General features: G+C 30.0%; 1 protein-coding gene across 1 annotated transcript; it reads right to left on the reverse strand.

The window, feature by feature from the left end:
* Nucleotides 7301-11049, reverse strand: LOC109334294 (probable amino acid permease 7). Its single transcript, XM_019569985.1, has 7 exons — nt 10792-11049; nt 9700-9936; nt 9278-9371; nt 8869-9083; nt 8373-8506; nt 8050-8277; nt 7301-7909 (listed from the first exon to the last, which is right to left on the reverse strand). The coding sequence occupies exons 1-7, from the start codon at nt 10871-10873 to the stop codon at nt 7508-7510; spliced, it is 1392 nt and encodes a 463-aa protein (XP_019425530.1). The 5' UTR covers nt 10874-11049; the 3' UTR covers nt 7301-7507.

Consider the following 19910-nt stretch of genomic DNA (forward strand, 5'->3'; position numbering starts at 1 on the left):
CAAACATAAACTCAACTCCATGAATAACATACTAAGAGATCATGATTTTCTCATGGTGTATGTGGAGAAAAATGGAGAAGAGAAAAAGAGAAAGAATATCTTAACTTTCTTTAGGAGAATTAGTGTAAAAATGAGAGGATGGGGTGAGGTATTTATAGGAGAGTCTCACCCTCTCTCAAATCTTAAAATTAATGAGAGACAATCTAGCTTTAGGCTAGCTTAGGTGATGTGTCTAATGATGGTGGAGTGAGGAGATTTGGTGAGTGGTTTAGGGGATTATGGAAGCTTTAAATTTGCTTGTTTGACAAGTCATTGACCCATGATGTGATTAATACTCCGAATTGATTGATGCGACGTGATTTCGCAATTGAATTCATGCCTGAGTATTACCGGGTAACTTCGTCCAGAAATATACGATCTACCAATTTAGGTTTTTTGTCTGAAACGTCGATACTTGAATTTCGAGGTGAAAAATACCTACATATGAGTTACGGACAAACTTGGTGTCTATTTTGACTAGAAATAATGTTTCTAAGCCAACGGCGAAATTTGAATTCGACTCCAAGTTACAGAACTCAAAAACTGGGCGAAAACTCGATAAAACGACTAGAAATCATCTCGTAAGCTTTTATTCTCCAAATATCTTGAAAAAATAGGGAAAGAAAGAATATTATAATACAAGACTAAAACTCAACTGAGGTTTAGCCTAAATAATTACTGATTCATTTCTATAATTAAATCATTTACAACTAATTACTTAATTAAACGTGCTCGGAAAAACATGGTGTTACATTAAGTGAATGTCAATATTTGTGTTATAATAATTAAAGTATTAATGTGAATATGTATTGATTTGGATGGTTATGCATGTAAATAAGATGTGGTGTTGATGTTGATGTTTATTTGAATTCAAGTGAATAAGGGGTAGGATCCATGCACAAATGTGCATTTTTAATTTTTCTTTTGGGATGGAAAATTTATGAATTTACTCACTCTTTACAACTTCTATGGAATTTATTGAAGCGGTTTTTGTTGTTGTGGTTGATAGATAACTTCTCTTACATTTTCAGTTTTTGAGAGGAATGTGAGATTATAAGTTATTCGAGTTTGCTTGAAAACACATATTCTTCTATGGTAACCCATTTAACCTGCCTCAGTGCCATCTCCAGTAGAACTACTATCCAAACACACTGCCTCATTATAGGTTGCTGACAATCTTTGTTCCAAAGTGTTCTGTTTTTTATGTTTTACAACAAAATTGTTTGTGTGCCTATTCTGAGCTATCAACTTCAATTAGGTGATTATAACTCATATTCTCTAAAAGCTGACTCAATATATGTAATTAAAGAGAAACTATAGTATGATTTCACCTTGATGGTGTTCATTTATTTTCCCTTTTTTCCCCCAAAATACCTAGTGCAGGTGTCTGCCAAGAATTCTATCATTTTATTATGACCATGAGTCGTCCTTTCAGGTTTTTGACTTAAAACTACTCTCATTTTTCTAGGTCGCCCATGTGTGTTTTCAACCTAGCATTCTTTTTTTATTTTTTGTTGTTTTTTGTGAACACCCTCAGATGTGGTGGTCTAATTTGATTGAAAGCAAAAGGGTTTAACTATGTGTATGAGTCATTGTGAAATTGTTCTTGAAGAGACTTATGAAGGGTGGTAATCTAAGATTTTCCCCTTATTTGGTTGAAAGATTTTTATTTATTGCTATTGGCATGACTTATAAAGATGTGATAAGCAAACTCACTACTGGCCCAGTTTTTTGCTTCTTGAATCTTTTGCACATGAGAAAATGGGATCAACGCAAAACTGCCCCAGTGTGAGATATTTGGAGTTATCCTTATATTCAATTTTTTCTTGTAGGATTAGCCATTTGACCACAAATCATGTCAAAAACTGCCCCAATTTGAGAGGCTTCTAATTTTCCTTACCTTTAGCGCTCCTTTTTTCATTAATAACTCTTTAAAAATAAATACTAAAAACAATGGTCATGCAAAGTTGGAAAGTGTTTGGCCTATGATTGGTACCGTGAAGACGATGAATAGAAAATTGAACTTGTACTTCGACTTTAAGTGTTGATGTCGTTATGGTGATGTTAGAAGAGAATGTATTCTAATCCTATGCATTAAAGATGGCATATTTTTATCAAATTTATGAGATTTAATGGAGTTAGCATTTCTCTACCTTGATGTGCATCTTAGGCAAAATGAGTACCAACAAAGAATTTTAAAGCTTGTATCATAGCATGTCTAAGGGTTTCTAAGAAAAAAAGGATGTAAGGCTAAAAAAATGTGTTACCTACACCTACCTTTCACGTTTATTCCTTATCTTATTTTCAACATTTTTTGACATAACCTTAAAATAATTAAGAGGACTGTATTGGGTAACAGATAGAGACCTAAGATCAAGGTGATAATTGTCCCTTGAGGAATTTGAATAGTTCTTTTAACGATCATTGATAGTGCATTTTTATTTGCTATAGCATGAGGATTCTCCAAGAGCTTATTGTATAATTCTTGTTTTTTTCTTTGACCATGTTGAAATGTTTTATTCGATTTCCTTTCTTTATCCTCCAAGTAAGATAGGGAAAATAGTATATGAATGGTGTACTTGTTCCTTAATAATTTAATGCCGAGAAAAACATTTGAAAAAATACATTCCCATGGCTATTGATATTTTGTGGGTAATTCAAAAAAATATTATTTCATAATGTCTAGGGCTTAAATGAGGTGACTAGGGATATATTTTTAGTGTTTTGAAATTATAAAGAAGCCTTGTATCATCAGAAAAATCTGCCTAAACATTCACATCATTTTGGTATTACCTTTGCATCATCCTCCATATCATTTTTGAATAAAATATCTCATATTAATGCATGAATTAATTTATTTTTGTTGTGTTTTTTGGGGTGAATGTGATTGGTGGAGTGAAGTATGAAATGTAAATTTGCTTGATCAATGCATTAGTATTTACTTATTAAAAATATATGCAATCGAAAATAAATTTTTATTCTTGAATAAAGAAACATGAGTGAGTGTAGAAACTGTTGATCTTGGTCGTGGTCTTCAAATAAGGAGAACTTTTCAAATCAATATATGATTGGGCTGAGGTAGGAGATGATGTATCATCCTGTTTGACAAGTTTAGCCAATATGGTATCGATCACCAACTGAGATTCTCCCTATCTTCTTGGATTTCTTTAAATTCAACCATGATTGCTTTCAGCCGAATTCAACAATAGTGCTCTTAAAACCTACCCTTAAATGATGAGTGCCCTCAGAAAATGAATTTTTTATTGATGCATGATTTGCATGAAGTGAACGTTTTTTTCTTTATGAAAAAATTAATATTACATGGATTGAAATGCAATCTAAAATAGATGAAATGTAAGAAATACTAATTGTGAGTGTATTATTTTAGAAATGCATGTCATGCATCTTAAGAAGGATGATATGATAATGTGCATCTAATACTTGGAAATGCATGATATATTTAAAGAATACATAATGTCTTTTGAATGCATGAGCTTGCTTTGAAAAGTGAAATTTATGGTGCATGAATGATGTGGAAAATGCATGTATGTTATTTTTTCTTCTTTTTTGAAAGAATATAAGCATGCATGAATTGATTTACTTTTTTTTTTTAAATATGAGGAAATTTATGGTGATGTATGGATTGTAATGATGAAATATCATATTGCAATGCATGATATGATAATGCATGAAATGTAATGTTTGAATCATTTGTATTTTTATTTTTTTTATAAATAAAGGCATGAAGGGTGTATTTTAGGTAGATGAGTGTATAAAATACTTCTTTACGAGCAAATGAATGGATGAATATTTGAATGATCTATTTTTTGAATGAATGCATGTATGATGGATACATGAATGATATGCATGAACATGATGTGTAATAATATAAATGCATCTTTTATGTCCTTAGGGTCGGGAACCTTATTTCGAGGAAATATAGCGTTAGTTACAATATAGTTAAATGTCATACTGAATTTGACGTCTATTATATTGTTAAAATTAGCTAACAATTAAATGGTATAACTTCGAACTTACTAAGATGATAGAAAACTTATCCCTAGGGTGATGAGTCCATTGATGGATATGTGATGACCATAACATGAAATTAAATGATATTACTCTAGGCTTACTATTGTGATATGAAATTTATCCGTAGAACGTTGAGTCCATCAATAGGTATGTTTTGAATGACAGTTATCCTAGGTTAGAAATGAAAAGATATTAGCCCCTTAAGTCGCTAACTCACGATAATAAGAACAATCTGGATGATTCATCATGCTAATAACAGATATGATGTTAGGTCGGTATCAACAAACCAAATGTCTCTCCCATCTCAATCCTAATCACTAATACCTTGGTTCAGGCCATATGTGTGTGCAATAGCTGAAGTGTACAATATTAGTTTGTAGAGAAGCTTGCAAACCTTTATTACGATGGGTTGAAGTCACCATTACATTTTTACGATCAAAATGTGGAAAACCCTCTTTACACTCATTTTGAATTGCATTAGTCTTTAAATTCTAAACCTCAATATGTGACAGTTACATACCTATTGGCAAAATGTTTCCCATACTAAACAATACCTCACCAATTTCATGGACCAATTATACCATTAATTTATTAAAATAAAGTTTACTTGATAAAACAAAATATTTTCTTTTTATTTTTGTGTTTTACAAGATTAAATCTTTCTTCTACGTATTCCCATGGAAAATAGAGAATCGAGACTATGTAGTTCTCGAAAGAAATATTATGATTTAATTTTTTGAATGATTTAAAAATATTTATAATATAGTTAATTCAATTTAATGAGCTAATAACGAAGATGGTGTTGGTCATAAACATTCTTCTCGTTTTTGGGAAGAGGTTAAGAACGACACGAACAATAACCATAATATAAAAAATCAACTAAATTCATTTAATAATTAAACATAGATAACTAATTTTAAATGAAATTAATAATGAAAATATTGTGTTTATCATAGACTTTCTTCTCGCTTTTATCATGAAGTTAGAGATGATACAAATCATACCAGACTATCAAATTTCATTTAACTAGTTAAAACTATTTTAATTTTTATAAAAAGATGCATTTGAATTAAATCTATATCAACTACAAACATTAGGTTTTAGTATGTGAAAGATGATATTGGTGATTATAAGAAAGTAATTAGTTCAAGGATTAGATGATATGAGTTCCCTTTAAAAAAGTGAAAGGAATAGAGGAAAATAATGGTAGAATAGAAAGAACTACTCATCTCTCAAATTTGCTTTCCAATGACTTATATTAATGCTCCTACTTTTTTATGTTTTCTCTCTTTTTTGGCACTTCTCTTTATTTCTATACTTTTGTCTATTTTTATTTCTCTTTAGTTGGCTTTTTTTATTTGACCAATCCCCTATTTATAGTGGGAAGTTTGCACATTTTTAAAGTAAAATAAAATCCTCTATTAATATTTATGGAGACAATCAAGGAAATATATTTCCTCTAGTAAAACTCGAAATACTCTGATAGTCATCCTAGTAATAAAGGGTTCTTATATATAGATTTGAAATTTCAAATTGATTAAAAATTGCTCTAAAAAATAGTTTTCGCGAGAAAAATACTGTAATAAGTTTTGTATATCTTAAGAGTTAATGTAATACCCATAAATGAATAAAATACCTATTTTACCTTATCAAAATTAAAAGTAGCCATAAAACTAGTTTTAAGCATAATTTCCATAACAAGTATATAAAATTCCAAAAAATTATTGTATTGGTAAAAATAATTATTTTATTTTTATTTAGTAAAAAAATATTTTGTATGCAATCTTTACTTTTATTTGATTGAGAAATGCGAAAATCAAGGTATCATTAAGTCACTTGAAATTCTATCAAGTTTTGCTTAAAAAATGAAAATGGGATGATTATTAGCCATTATAAAGCCAATAATCATCCATTAAAAATTTAATATCTCTTTTTTACTTTTGGGAAGATGGAAATTGAAGGTAAAATTGCACATGTGCTTTTTAAAAAAATAGTAGAATAATTTTTTAAAAGGATAATAATTGACCATTAATTACTAAAAACTCATTTAAATTTATTTAAAATTTGAAAATGAAAATGAGGTGATTTTTTGGCCATTATTGAACCAATACTCACTCATTAAACCTTTTTAACACCTTTATATTTTTATTTAAAGGGAAAAACAAAATTTTAGGGGAAATAATTTGAGATGAAATCCTCTTAATAATTAGCCAATTAAGTGCTCAATTAAAATTTATGTGAAATGAATAACTAAAATGTGAACCATTAGATTTTCATAAAATGAATAACTAAAATGTGAAATATACTTTTTAACTTACTCATGGAGTTAGTGGATCCCCTCCTTTTTAGAAAAGGAAGAAAATGGAAATTACAATCCTTTATTTTATTTAAAAATGTATTTTATCATTATCGGGCTCATAAATGCTCATCTAAAACCTTTTTTATTACTATTTTGTTTTATCTTTTTATTAAAAGAGAGTGTAAAATTTGAATACTCTTTTTTGAAAAAAATAACTTGGGTTTTTTTTTGGCTGATAAAATTGTGTTCACAACCATTTCAAATAAGTACAGATGGGAACACAACAACTCTCTTACAAAATGTGTTATTTAAGTGTCATAAAATGTGATTGGTTAAAAAAAATTATATTTAAATTAAAATTATAATTATAAAATATTTTCTGACAAATCAAAATTTATAGTCATACACATTTTATGGGATAAAATATGTTGTCGGTCTAAATATAGCTAGATGTTTTCCCAAATGCACTCAAAGTATGGATACAAATTGTTTAGTATATTACTTACAGCTTACGTTTTAAACTGTGGAGCATGATTTTTCTGTTATTATTATTATTATGTAGCAGTGAACTGAAGGTGTGGTTTCTTCTTCAAAAAACCGGACCTGCTGAATGAACTGATGGCCCTTCAATATTAAATATTTAAGTAAGGTGGTATGATGGGTAAAGTAAAAGGGTTTAAGGAATTGAGTGAATGAAGTTGTGAGTTCGAATCTTACATATGGCAAATTTAAAAAATAAACCAGGGATAAGATGATTCAATGGTTAGGGAGAAAGAATGAAGTAAAGGAGGTTGAGTGTTCTAATCTCCCAACATTAAATATTAACATTTACCGATAAAAAAGAAATTAAATATTAAAGTAGTAATTAATTTTTCAAAACAATTTCAAGAACAAATGCAATTTTAAGCTTCTGTATCTCAATCTTACTAGGACTGCTACAATCTAATAAGAGATGAACAGGAAGAAGAACAACAATGACCAATGTTCCATGCATGATGCTTCTTTATGTTTTTCTATCAGAAATGGGGTAACTAATAAGCCCATAGTCCTATATTATTTAATGTGGATTTTTATAGCCTAATACTACCATAAACTAATTTCTCAGTTCCAATTAGAATCAACTATCAAAATAGAACCTCAACCTAGTTTTGCAGTTACTATCCCTTCAATGGATCCAATGAGAGTGAACAATCCCACCAACAAGCAAATAATGCTAAAACTCCTAAGAATGACCCATTTAGCTGTCCATGCTTCAATATTGCACTTGCTCATGTACATTTCCACTGGAAAATATATGGTTAATGGCCAATAGATTATGCCACCCAGAACTCCCAAAATCTGATTGAAGTAGGGAAAGAGCATTGCAACCACAGTTGTTGATGCAACATAAGCAGTTCGGAAAGAGAGCCGGAGAAAATTTAGTTGAAAAGCTGGAAGCGGTGGGAGTTTGAAGAGGGATATGTGATTCACAAATTTGCTTTCTGGGTACTTGAATCGAAGCCAATTCTCAAAATTGGCAAAGAGTGGCTGGCTATACACCTGCAGCAGAACAAGACGGACGACAAATTACTTCGCAAGGAAATTTATGGAAATTGGAGAATGTAGAGATAGCAATTCAGATATACTAAATGGAAGCACCATGAAAGAATTTGAGGGTGATATCTTTATATAGTATGTACCTGATATGCACCAACTAGGTGAATTACTATGCAAGCATTAGCGAAGTCGACAAGCCAATGAGGCTTAGAGAGTGCAAACCCTGTTAAAAGGTTTCCCGGTGTATCATCGCCAAAGGCTGCATACCCAGCACACCCACAGCAAAGGTAGAAAAATGTTGTGATAATGACTGATATTGTTGAGGCCTTTCTCATGGTTATGTTTTCTGCTGGAGGTGACTTCAAAGTATCCTTCAATAATTGCAGTTGAGTTATATTAGCCATTATTTTATCCACAAGGCTGTGGTAAAGTTATATTCTGGCTATCTGAGATACAATGTACATACCTGTATTTCTATAAGAATGACTGCGAATGGATAAGAGAATGCGATGTTACCAAGCGCTTGAGCAACCAGCCAAAATTTCGAAATTTCACTAGATGCGGGGATTCCTTTGGTGCTACCCTCAGCATGTCCATTTTCTGTGCAGATAATTAGCAGAAATACTTAGTCTAATATATAATTCCAAGCAACTATTCATACACAAGAATCTGCTATGCCTGACGAATACAATGTTATCAAGGACCAACTCTCTTTAGAAGGTTAAATTAGACAGAGAAAGCTCGTAATGATTTGTTGATAACACGCCCCTAAGCATGAGAGTCATTTGGGTTTGATTTGCTTGAAGCGTGAACAATATACAGATTTTTTTGCCCAGTGCTGAAATTGAACTTCCATTTAAAAGATGGGGTGACAAGAATGAAAACTCTTCACTACATGATAAGAGGTTTATATGTGAAGGCTCATGAATGGTATAATATCTAACAAACAATGGTGAGCATACCTATGACTTTGACGGAAGCTAGTCCCACTCCTGTGAAAGCATAACCTAACGACATAATCGCCGCAACAACTGACAGCCATTGAATGTTATGGAAGTTGGGTATCTGTGAGAGAACAACTTGGATAATCCCAAAAATAAGCATGTTATTCGCATCCACAGCACCAGGTGTTGGTTCACTTCCTGTGTTTCGGTAACTGGTTGTGTTTTGGATTGAACTGGAATCACAAATACAAATAGCAATCCACATTAATGAAAAAGAATTACTTAGCAATATTGGTATGCTGAACTTCTGAGAACACCCGCATGTTTAATCTTGTTTGCAACAGGTATTAAACCATACATAAATGTAGCAAAGCAAAGGGAATGACAAAACAAGAGAGAAAGCAGTGTGATTAGTCAATGAACAAACCTCATGCTGATAGCTGCAGTAATGATGTAGGCAATTCCAAAACCATATAAGCATATATTCACGAAAACGCCACAAAGCTGTCTATTCCCTTCTCCTGCAACAACCGAAATGTGGATCATGTGATAGCAGTCTTACCTAAAGAAACACATTAAGATGCTGTGCCGAATGTGCTATAACATTTGATCAAACATGATGTACAAACTCAATAGATGAAATATTAAGATTTTAAATTGTTTTTCAATTAAATAAATTTTAAAATTAAGAAAATTCTTTTTTTACATTGTATTCCAGTAGGCAATCTTATCCTGACAAACAAAGTTTGAACTTGTGATCTCATTATACTAATCACTTTTACCATTGTGCCGAGGCTGAGCGTGAATGATGTAAAAGTAATAAATTGAAATGAAATTGAAAAAGGTTACCCTTATGCAAATTAACAGCATCAAGGTATGAGGAACTCCTAGTAGGACCATGCTCAGGATCTGGAGAACGGTAGGTATCACTGAGAAGGAAAGCAGTGAAGAGAGTAATGGAAGCAAAGAGAAGCATTGCCAATGGACCTCCAATCCATCCAAGCTGTCCAATGGCCCATGCCAATGACAACACTCCTGACCCTATCACTCCTGTTACTATGTGTGCCACTGCTGTCCATACTGTCCCTGTTTCACAACTCCATTTCAGTCGGCCATGTGTGCACCAATAAGTTTTATACATTATTACTACAACATATACTATTCATATCATCATTATTAACTCTTAAAAAAGATATAAAAAATACATAATATAAATGAAAGTGAATTATATGGTAACTATGTATAAATCTTTATATTATTAGTAGATAGATATTACTCTTTAATTTATCATATAATAACAATACATAAAAAAAACTGATGCAACAAATAACCTCAGTCCAAAATTTAAAACGGCGCAGATTGTATAAAAGATTCTAGTAGATACTGGAGAATCATATTAACGAAAGATGTGTGGTTAATAAGTGTTTAGAATTTGTTGCATGGTAATTAAAAATAAAGTCTCAGATTATTATTCATGTGAAAAAGTGGTCTTTGCTAATTTTAAATTACTAAATAGTGCTTAGAGTTTTTTTTTGGAGATAATTTCGTCATTTGAAATTCTTTCAGGGTATAATTTAATTCACAGAAATTTGGACTAAACTGGGTAAAGTCAAAATTTCATGGAACCATTTGGTGGCTTAAAACTTGAGAACCAAATTTTCAAAATCTGTTATGGGACTTTATTTTCTTTTGTGGGGAACAAATTTTGGTGATGAAAAAGATTTGAGAAACAAATTTGTCTTTATCCTAAAAGAATATATGCACATACTCATTTCTCAATTCTAATAAATAAATTATTCCAACATAATTGCAATAAAATAATAATGCTAATAACAATCATTAATACAGAGAAAACAGAACTGTGATTAAAGTTGTTGTTTTTCTCAAGAAAAGAAAATGACATAAAAAATGAAAGATATAAATGATCAGAATAACACAAACCAGTTCTTTTGACATGATCGTATTCTTCACATTGGGTCTGCAATAATAGTGCCCTTTCAATTCCAGAACCAGTTTCTGGCATGGCTTTTGATCAGATTATTAGAACCCTGATAGATATAATATTCAACTGGAATTTGTTTATTGATTTCTAGTTTTGTCAGTAAGAGATACACTCAAATGGCGACACTCAATTAGCTTATGGAAACGTCCTACATCCAATTCCAACGTGTTATTTTATAGCTAATTGTTGGGGGAAGGAGAAGAAGAAGGTTAATCACAAGTGGGAGGAGACAAGTGTTCAAAAGTTTGTATCACTTCTTTTACCCATTGTTTTTTCGCTCTTTATATCTTAATTTTATATTTTATGACACAATAAATAAAAATCGTATGATATACATGTTGGATCAGAAAATATGCACCCGGAGATAAAACGTCATTTTTTCTTTCTATAAAACATCATACATCATCTTACATGTTAGATTTCGTTACCAACAATGTGTTATAAGCCTGACTAGTATTATAAGATTCTGTTAGATTTATAAAAAAATTCAATTTATAGTATTGTTACTTGTTGAGAATGACAGCTATATAGTGAATGAGGGTAATTAATTATTCATAATGTGAAAGGTATCATTGATATTACCAAAAAATTCTTATTTCATTTATTTTTGTGATTAAATAACATAATTCTTTTAATGTCTTCTCAAATTTCACTGTTTATAAATGATTTTTTAATTATACGTATATTCTTAAAATATAGAAAAAATAAATTTTTGTTTTTATATCAATTTTAACAGTGCTATTATATGTGAAAAGTATGTGTTCTATTTAATATAATAGTCAGATATCCAACTTGATAAAGTACTCCCTCTAATCTTTATTATATGGCTCTTGTGAAAAAAATTGGTTATCATATTATTGTACAGCATTTATTATTTTTTTCTTATATTTTTGGTTATTAAAGTATTCTATCAATAGTATATAGTGAAATTAAATTAAAAATGTGTTTGTCAGTGTTATTATGAAACTCAGCTCGAATCGGTAGATTCGGCTGGTTCAACTGTGAATTGGATATCTGACTGGTTCAAAACTCTCATTTAATCAGTTTTGCATCAAAATTTGGTTAACTCGGTTCAACTCAATTAGTTCAAGCTTAAAACTGGTAATCGAATGGTTGGAATGACCGAGTCAATCAAAAATTATTTTTTAAAGAAAATTAAAACAATGTCGTTTTGAGATGAAAAAATAAAATATTTTAATTTATTTTTAGTTATATTTATCATTTGTTAACTTATCTTATAGTAAAATTTTCATTTTTAATTAAATTTTAAACTTATGTGCAATTTTGTTGAAAATATATATGTTGTTTGACGATGTTCTAATCATATGTGTGACATTTCATAATAACAAAATATTATTTGTTGTTTATTTAATTAGGTATGATAAGATTTTTAAATTTGGAATATAAAATTATTAAATAATGTTAGGTAATATTATGAATTTTTTAGTTTTATTAATATAAATGAAGTCAACTTATCAACTATTAACCCATTGGTACGACCAGTAACTTAATAACTAAGTGCCGTGATTAACCCAAGTTTAATAACACTGATCTCAAATACTACCAACTAAGAAATACTACAATATCAAACAAGGTAAATTTGTAGCGATATAGTATTTTTTTTCAAATATAGTATTTGTTCTATTAGAAAATGAATGTTGACTCACTTATATAGTATTTTTATAAAAATGTTTTGAAAGGACGCTGCTTATATGGAATGGTTAAATATCAATTGGTTCAGTAGTGTAAGATCCCGTTAGATTCAATAATGATCAAAAAATTAAAAGTTCAATGGCTAAGAATAATACTTATTGAAATGGGCAGTCGCGTAACCCAAAAGTGTTTAATTTCTTATCTAAAAAATGAAAGAATACTCTTGATAGTACCAACAAAATATAGAATGATTAATTAATAATTAAAGAATGTCTTAGTGAAGTTTATGAAGGTATTTCCTTGATGCACTAAAATACAGTTAAACAAATGAACTTGATGAACTCATGGGATGAAACACATCATTATGAGTTGAATATACAAGAACTAAAATATGAACATGAACATATGAATAATATCATGAAACCAAGTAAAAATAAAATAAACAAAATAAGATTAAAGGGGATTTTCCCCCACTAGATTACTCCGAACTAATCAGATGGGTAAATATGGATATTACCGTCATCTTTGAGATAAGTGAAGTCACTAATACATTTTTGTGGACAAAATCAAGAAAATTCTATTATGCCTAATATGGAATGTGTTGGTTTGAGAGTAAGATTTTTGAAGTTGTGAGTCATTTATGAATAAGAGAAGGTGTTAGTACTTTGTCTGTACCCAGACGATGTCCACATTAATTACATGGACCAATGTATTGCCAAATTTCTTTCTTTATTTTTTTTTTTAATTATTTACTTATTTACAAAAGAAAGAGAATATATATTTTTATTTTTGTTTGCAACAAGAGTTTATATTGATCCTATGTATTCCTAGGTGGAGTAAGAAAATCAAAAGTATGTAATTATAAGGTAGTAATCTTTTTAAAAACAGAAGCGATGCATGAGAACCATTCAAATGATACTTTGAAGTAAATAAGTGATTCATTACAACCTCTCCTTCATCCTTAATATAATTATTATATTTTAATGAAACAAAATCACAACCGTTCAAAAAAAATGATTTAAATAAAAAAAGTGAGTCAGTCTCACATTTCCTCCACATTTAATATAATTTATTTAAAAAAGTTATTTATTTGAATTGAGATTCACTACTCTTCTTTAATTAAAAGATATATTTTTATCATTATCTCAAAGATTTATTTTTTTGTCATTTTTTATTACCATTGATTAATCTTTTGATTATTATTGTTATCAAAAGATTTAATATTTATCATTTTTATTATCATTACTTGATTTATTGATTGATACTATTACTGCAAAATTTAATATTTATCATTTTTTATTAATTATTGATTATGATAAAAGATTTTTTAGTTTTTAAAGTGATGAATTTATAATACAAAAGTGATACATCACGAATGTTCATTGGATGATATAAAGAAAAGAAATAAATAATCACGACGTTTTCTTTATACTTACACAAAATGATTTATCACTTATGTGATTGGAAATTATTTGCTAAATACGCATAATAAAAAAAATCCTATCAATTATCTTGGAGTCCTAAATAACAATTAATTTTAGAGTAAATTATACAGACACCTCTGAGTTTTAGTGAAATTATACAAATCACCTCTCACTTTTCTACACCTACACAAACCTCCCATAGTTTTTATACTTTCATTGTACTGTCCACCCCTACATAAGAAATAACTGTAATCTTTTAAAAAAAAAGTGATACATGCAATTAAGTTAAACAAAACATGATAAAGAAATAATATACAAATCAATGTATCTTTATTATTTTTGTTACAAAATGCATCAACAATTATAAAGAAATGTTGTTTAAATCGCTCTTATAATATAGTGTAACGAACCATAAATAATAAAGAAACATTGACTCATATATTATTTGGAATTGTCTCCACAATATATCATGTTTTGTTTAACTTAATTGCGTTTATCACATTTTTTGTTTAGAATATTATACTTATTTCTTATGCAGGAGTGGTCAGTGTAATGAAAGTATAAAAAATTAGGGGAGGTTTGTGTAGGTATAAAAAAGTGAGAGATAGTTTGTATAACACTAAAACTCAGGGGTGTCAATGTAATTTACTCTTAATTTTATTCCCTATTTGTTAGCCAAAAATGATAAGTGCCTCAATATTTTTATTTTTAAATCATCATTTATTGTGTATTACTCAATTTGTTTTTTAAAAACTACCACATGGATACATAAAACTACATTTTAAAAATATTTAATTAAACATTTTCTATTTATCATTTATATTCTTACTAATAATAATATTATTACTACTATAATTAAATAAAATCAAAATTAAGTGACCAAATAAAAGTAAATAAAGCAAGGAAAAACAGAAGGGAATGGAAAAATTAGAAGAACATATGTGGCTTTATAAGGAGGATGATTTTGCTTTGATGGTAAGGTGATATGGTTGTTAAAGGTAAATAATGAATGAAAGGAACAATGAATAATTATGAACATGTTTGGTTATTGAATGCTAGAACATCATAAGAATGGATGAAGAAGAAAAACTTATTCACTTGTAAATAGATGAAAAAAAAGTTCTTTTGGTGAGAGGAACTAATGCAACACAAGTCAATATGAATGTCGTGAAGAAAGGGATGGATGAGGCATTGTTGTCGTTCATTGAACTTAAATGATTATCCCTTTCAATATCGAAACATAGCACGTCCCAAACTTTATAATACTTTATGCGGCTATTATTTTTTATTGGTTAGAAAAGTAATACATGAATTAAATATAAATTAAATTTATATTTTCTAACTAATAAAAATAAAAAGATACATAAAGTAATATATATCTTAGGACAAAAGATGTGATCCCGTAATGTAACTATGGTTTTTATAGGACCTAAAACATGGACCTATAAGTTGAGATTGCTTATTAGAATTGTAACTATAATATTTATAGGGACTTATCTAATCTTTAAAACATACACATTTTTGTTTTGAACTTCTGTATATTGGACTTCGTGTTAAAAAATTACGACACATAATTATGTTTTTTAATTTTTAAGATAAGATAAAAATATAAGTAACATTAACAATATGTTTTTGTTTTTTAATTGAAATTACTATTTTTTAGATTTTCCTAAAAAAACATAAAATTAAATGTTCACATAAATAAAAGGCGTCATACCAAAGGGTGATAAGTTTTTATAACGCCACAAAAACAAGGATGTTCTTGATAAGCTTTTAAAACAATATTATCTTTGATATCATGTCCTTGAAAAGTATTTATTCTCTAATCATTGTCATCAATCCCAACCTCATGAAGGAAGGACATGTGAGATCATTTTCAAAGTTTCCAAATAGGAAATAATAATAATAATAATAATAATAATAATAATAATAATAATAATAATATTATTATGGATGACCTCTTTGTTGTTACTTAGTTAAAAGACAGTTTCAACCTCGTCTCTATAGAAGTGAACGCGAATGCTCCTACTAGAAAAATTCTTGTGTTCCCAGGGGCAAGAGTCTAAGTGAATTCAATTTTTCGGTATATAAGGTTTGAGCATCTCATGATCTATTTATAATCAAACAAGGGAAATCCCAAGGTGTTTAACATTAATTCACACTATTGCTTATTGGAGTTGGGTTCACCGAATATAAATGGATCAATAAGGCAATATAACAATATATAGTGAGTTAATTCTATATGTGTAATCTTATAGGTAACTGGTGCACATTTAGGTTCTAACAATTAACTATAAATAATATTAAGCTACCATTAACCAACATAATGGATGATGACTTGCTATGATATGCAAAAGGTATTGGGTTTTAGGCTTCATTCCTATGTGGAGAAAAACCGAACTATTGTAAGCCCACTTGCGACACTAAACCTAGTGGGCATGTGTCAGATAAGGCAATAGAGCATGCTCAATTTAGGTAAGAGAGGTAGTAGAAAAGTGAGAGAGAAGAGAAATCAATCCCATTGGAATTCATAGCAACTATGTTAGATTCACTACTATGTCTTCATTCACTATTAGATTAGGGGGAAATTTTGACAATGAGTTCACAACTTCTAGTACTTCATTTTGAACGATTGAATTAGTTACAAGTCTTCTAAGGTAGGAGAAATCATGTAATAACAATAGTTGTTTTTACTAGTTTTTCTGCTACTCTTTATTCTTATGTTCAAGTTTGTTGCTCTATGGTTTGCTTACGGTTAATGACTGTTTGTGCTTATTTTGAGACACTTGTGTACTCCTCCTTTTTATCATAGTGCAGTTTGGTTGACAAGCTTGTGCCCATGATTTTTATTTGGTGTCCCTTGTGTGATTTTAGTTGTTGCATTTTTTTGTTACTACTCCTAAAAAAGTCTTACATGTTGTAGAAATTATTATCTATTACATATACTAAGCTCATGAAATTTTAATAAAAATATCTCATCTTTAATGCATAAGTTAAAATTAATTTTCTCACTATTATCATAACCTTACTATCAATCATAGCCTAAACTCAAAAATAAATTATATCATCACCACCACCACATCTACACAAGCCAAACCCAAATTAAATTATCTCATCATCAATACAATAACAAACCCAAACACAAGTTTTGTCATCACTCCCATATCACCCCTCATAGTCCAAAGACTTACCAAAGTTTGCATGATCATTGTTTTAGTATTCTTTTTTAAAGAGTTGTGCATGAAATAAAGAGCACTAAAGTAAAGAAATATGGAAGCCTCTCAATCTGATGCAAATTTTGAGATGGTTCATAGTCTAAAGCCTTCTACTCCAAGTCAACTAGATCAATTTGAATAGAATAATGGCTCTAATTATCTCACACTCGGGAAATTTTTGCGTTGATTACACTTTCTAGTGGAAAGTCACAAGAAGCCTAAACAGAGGCAATTTTAAAAAAACTGAAAACTACGACAATGATGAAGTGGATTTTCATGACTCAAGAAGTTGATTCAATCACAAGAAGTTAAAGTCTCTCAATCAAGCACGAGAAATATCTTAGATTATCAAGTCTCTTGAAGAAAGAATGACTCATTGTTCAAGAGTTCTACTTTTTATCAAGGGTGTTCACAAAAAAAAAAAAAAGAGCAAAAGAAAAAAACAAAAGGGTTTTAGGTTGAAAACCCACATGGGCAACCTAGGAAAATGACAGTGGTTTGTAACATGCACATTGAGGAAAATGACAGTGGTTTGTAACATGCACATTGAGGAAAATGACAGTGGTTTGTAACATGCACATTGAGGAAAATGACAGTGGTTTGTAACATGCACATTGAGGAAAATGACAGTGGTTTATCAAGGTGAAGACAAGGGTTCATAACATGCACATTGAGGCAGTTTTTTGTTGTTACAAAAACATTTACATTTTGTAAAGAATTTGTCAACAAGCCTACACTTGGGCAAGATAGTTGGGTTTATTCTTGTCCTCAAGATTATATTGGGGCAAATTTTTGGATCACCTTAAGAGAAAGGCGTCTTCAAGCAAATTGGGTCTTGCCCCTCACTCCTTTCAAAATCTGAAAATAGAAAATATCGGTCAATGGTAGTAAAAAGGAATCACATTAGTTAGGTTCATTATTAAACTTGCTACCCAATAGAAAAAATCATGAACATTTGTGGGTCTTGCACCTCACTCCATTGCATAATCATCTCTTATACACGCACATACACACATACATAAATACACACATACATGCATACATACATATGTAAAAATATACCAATATTGAAGTCACATTATCAAAACTATAAATATCAACATGAAATACATGCATCACATATTCCCTACAATAGGAAAACAAAAACCACTTCGTATATTAAAAAATTAATCATGCATCACATTGCATACTCTCAAATATTATACACACATCATATCTTCATAAACAAGACTTGTTGAGTCAACCAAAACCTTTCAAAAAATATTGTCGGACTTAGACGCCTGAACGATCTTTTCTATAAACATTGTCGGACTCAGACGCCGAAATGTTGTGATGTTGCTGGACTTGGATGTGTTAGGTATCAGTGATAGAATACACCTAGAAGGGGGGACTGAATAAGTATCGCAGTTCTCAAATACAGCTATTCGCACCAAAGCCCTATTCTGGAAAATCACCCATTTAATCGATTAAAGGATTGCCTTAATCGATTAAGTCGCACTGAACAAACAATTGTTGAGTGGCTCGATTGCATAGTCACTAACCGATTATACAGAAATAATACAACAAATAAATTTGAACAAAAATGATCTTTATATGGCAGAATTACAATATTCAAATTATCACCTAAAATAGGCAATTAAAACAACTTTAAAAGATAAAGAGATTTTATACTGGTTCATTTTGCGGTCCACTGCAAAACTACATCCAGTCCTCCCCTTCCGATCTCGAGAGATTTTCTTCACTAAAACTGTAGCCAATGTATACTACATACACACTTTCAATTACAAGACCTTAGACGCTACCTTCTTGAATTCCTAGAACCCCTACCTTGATTTGACCACGCTTTCGCCTTAGAAATCCTTTCCTACGATCCTGCCCCATCCAAGAGTATGTTCAAAACTCAAGACCTCCAAGTCTTGGTGAAGACTCTCTGTATCTCGTTGGTGGTATGACACCAAGAGACGACTTTCCTTGTTACAAAAATACAACAAAAATAGAGTAATGTGAAGCACAAAATGGCTCAAATATTACAATTAAGAACAAGCTATAAACCATATACAAATCTCACAAATTATCAAGAATATGTATAAGATCAGAATCATGAAGAACATGTAATTTCTACCCTAATAAATCTCTAAAAGAAATGAAAGAATCATGCAAGATAAGATAGAATGATGAACACACTTAATCACATGCAATTGATGATATTTTAATCCCTAAGCATGATACTATCTCTCACTATTCTCACATGCAATTCTCTCTGCCTATATGACATACAATGAGCACGAAAATATGCAACTTAACAATTCTAAAAATGAATGAATGAATGTGTGAAGTATGGTGTAAAATCACAGTTTATATAGAAAAGTTGTTTCATGCCCAGTTAATCGATTAAGTGCCCTTTTAATCGATTAACGGGCTGTTTAAAATAACTGAATTCTGTTTTTCAGTTATCTGTTAAATTGATTAAAATTGTTTTCACGTTAATCGATTAAAGCCTTGCTTAATCGATTAACTAGCATATTTTCATTTAAAAGATTAAATGGTAAACTACCTATATGTTATGCTTATCAACTATACATGTTTTACCATTATGTTATGCCTAAGATGCACAAATAACATGTATGAGACAAGCATGAACATATAATAATCTAGATGACATATCTCATATAAATGATATGATAGTTTTAAGGACTTGTGAGATTTGCATCTAGGTTTACCTAACCTAGACTCAATAACTAAGACACATATCTAAGACTCTAGTTT

Source organism: Lupinus angustifolius, chromosome LG19, assembly GCF_001865875.1.
Source record: "Lupinus angustifolius cultivar Tanjil chromosome LG19, LupAngTanjil_v1.0, whole genome shotgun sequence".
Lineage (NCBI taxonomy): Eukaryota > Viridiplantae > Streptophyta > Magnoliopsida > Fabales > Fabaceae > Lupinus > Lupinus angustifolius.

Bases quoted from the DNA above. Each gene is read 5' to 3' on its own strand.
- LOC109334294 (XM_019569985.1), bottom strand. From the start codon at position 10,873: ATGCCAGAAACTGGTTCTGGAATTGAAAGGGCACTATTATTGCAGACC. The intron at 9,372-9,699 runs GTAACCTTTTTC...CGGTTGTTGCAG, and splicing joins TGCTGTTAATTTGCATAAGG to GAGAAGGGAATAGACAGCTT. The intron at 9,084-9,277 runs GTTTGTTCATTG...TTGTGATTCCAG, and splicing joins ACTGCAGCTATCAGCATGAG to TTCAATCCAAAACACAACCA.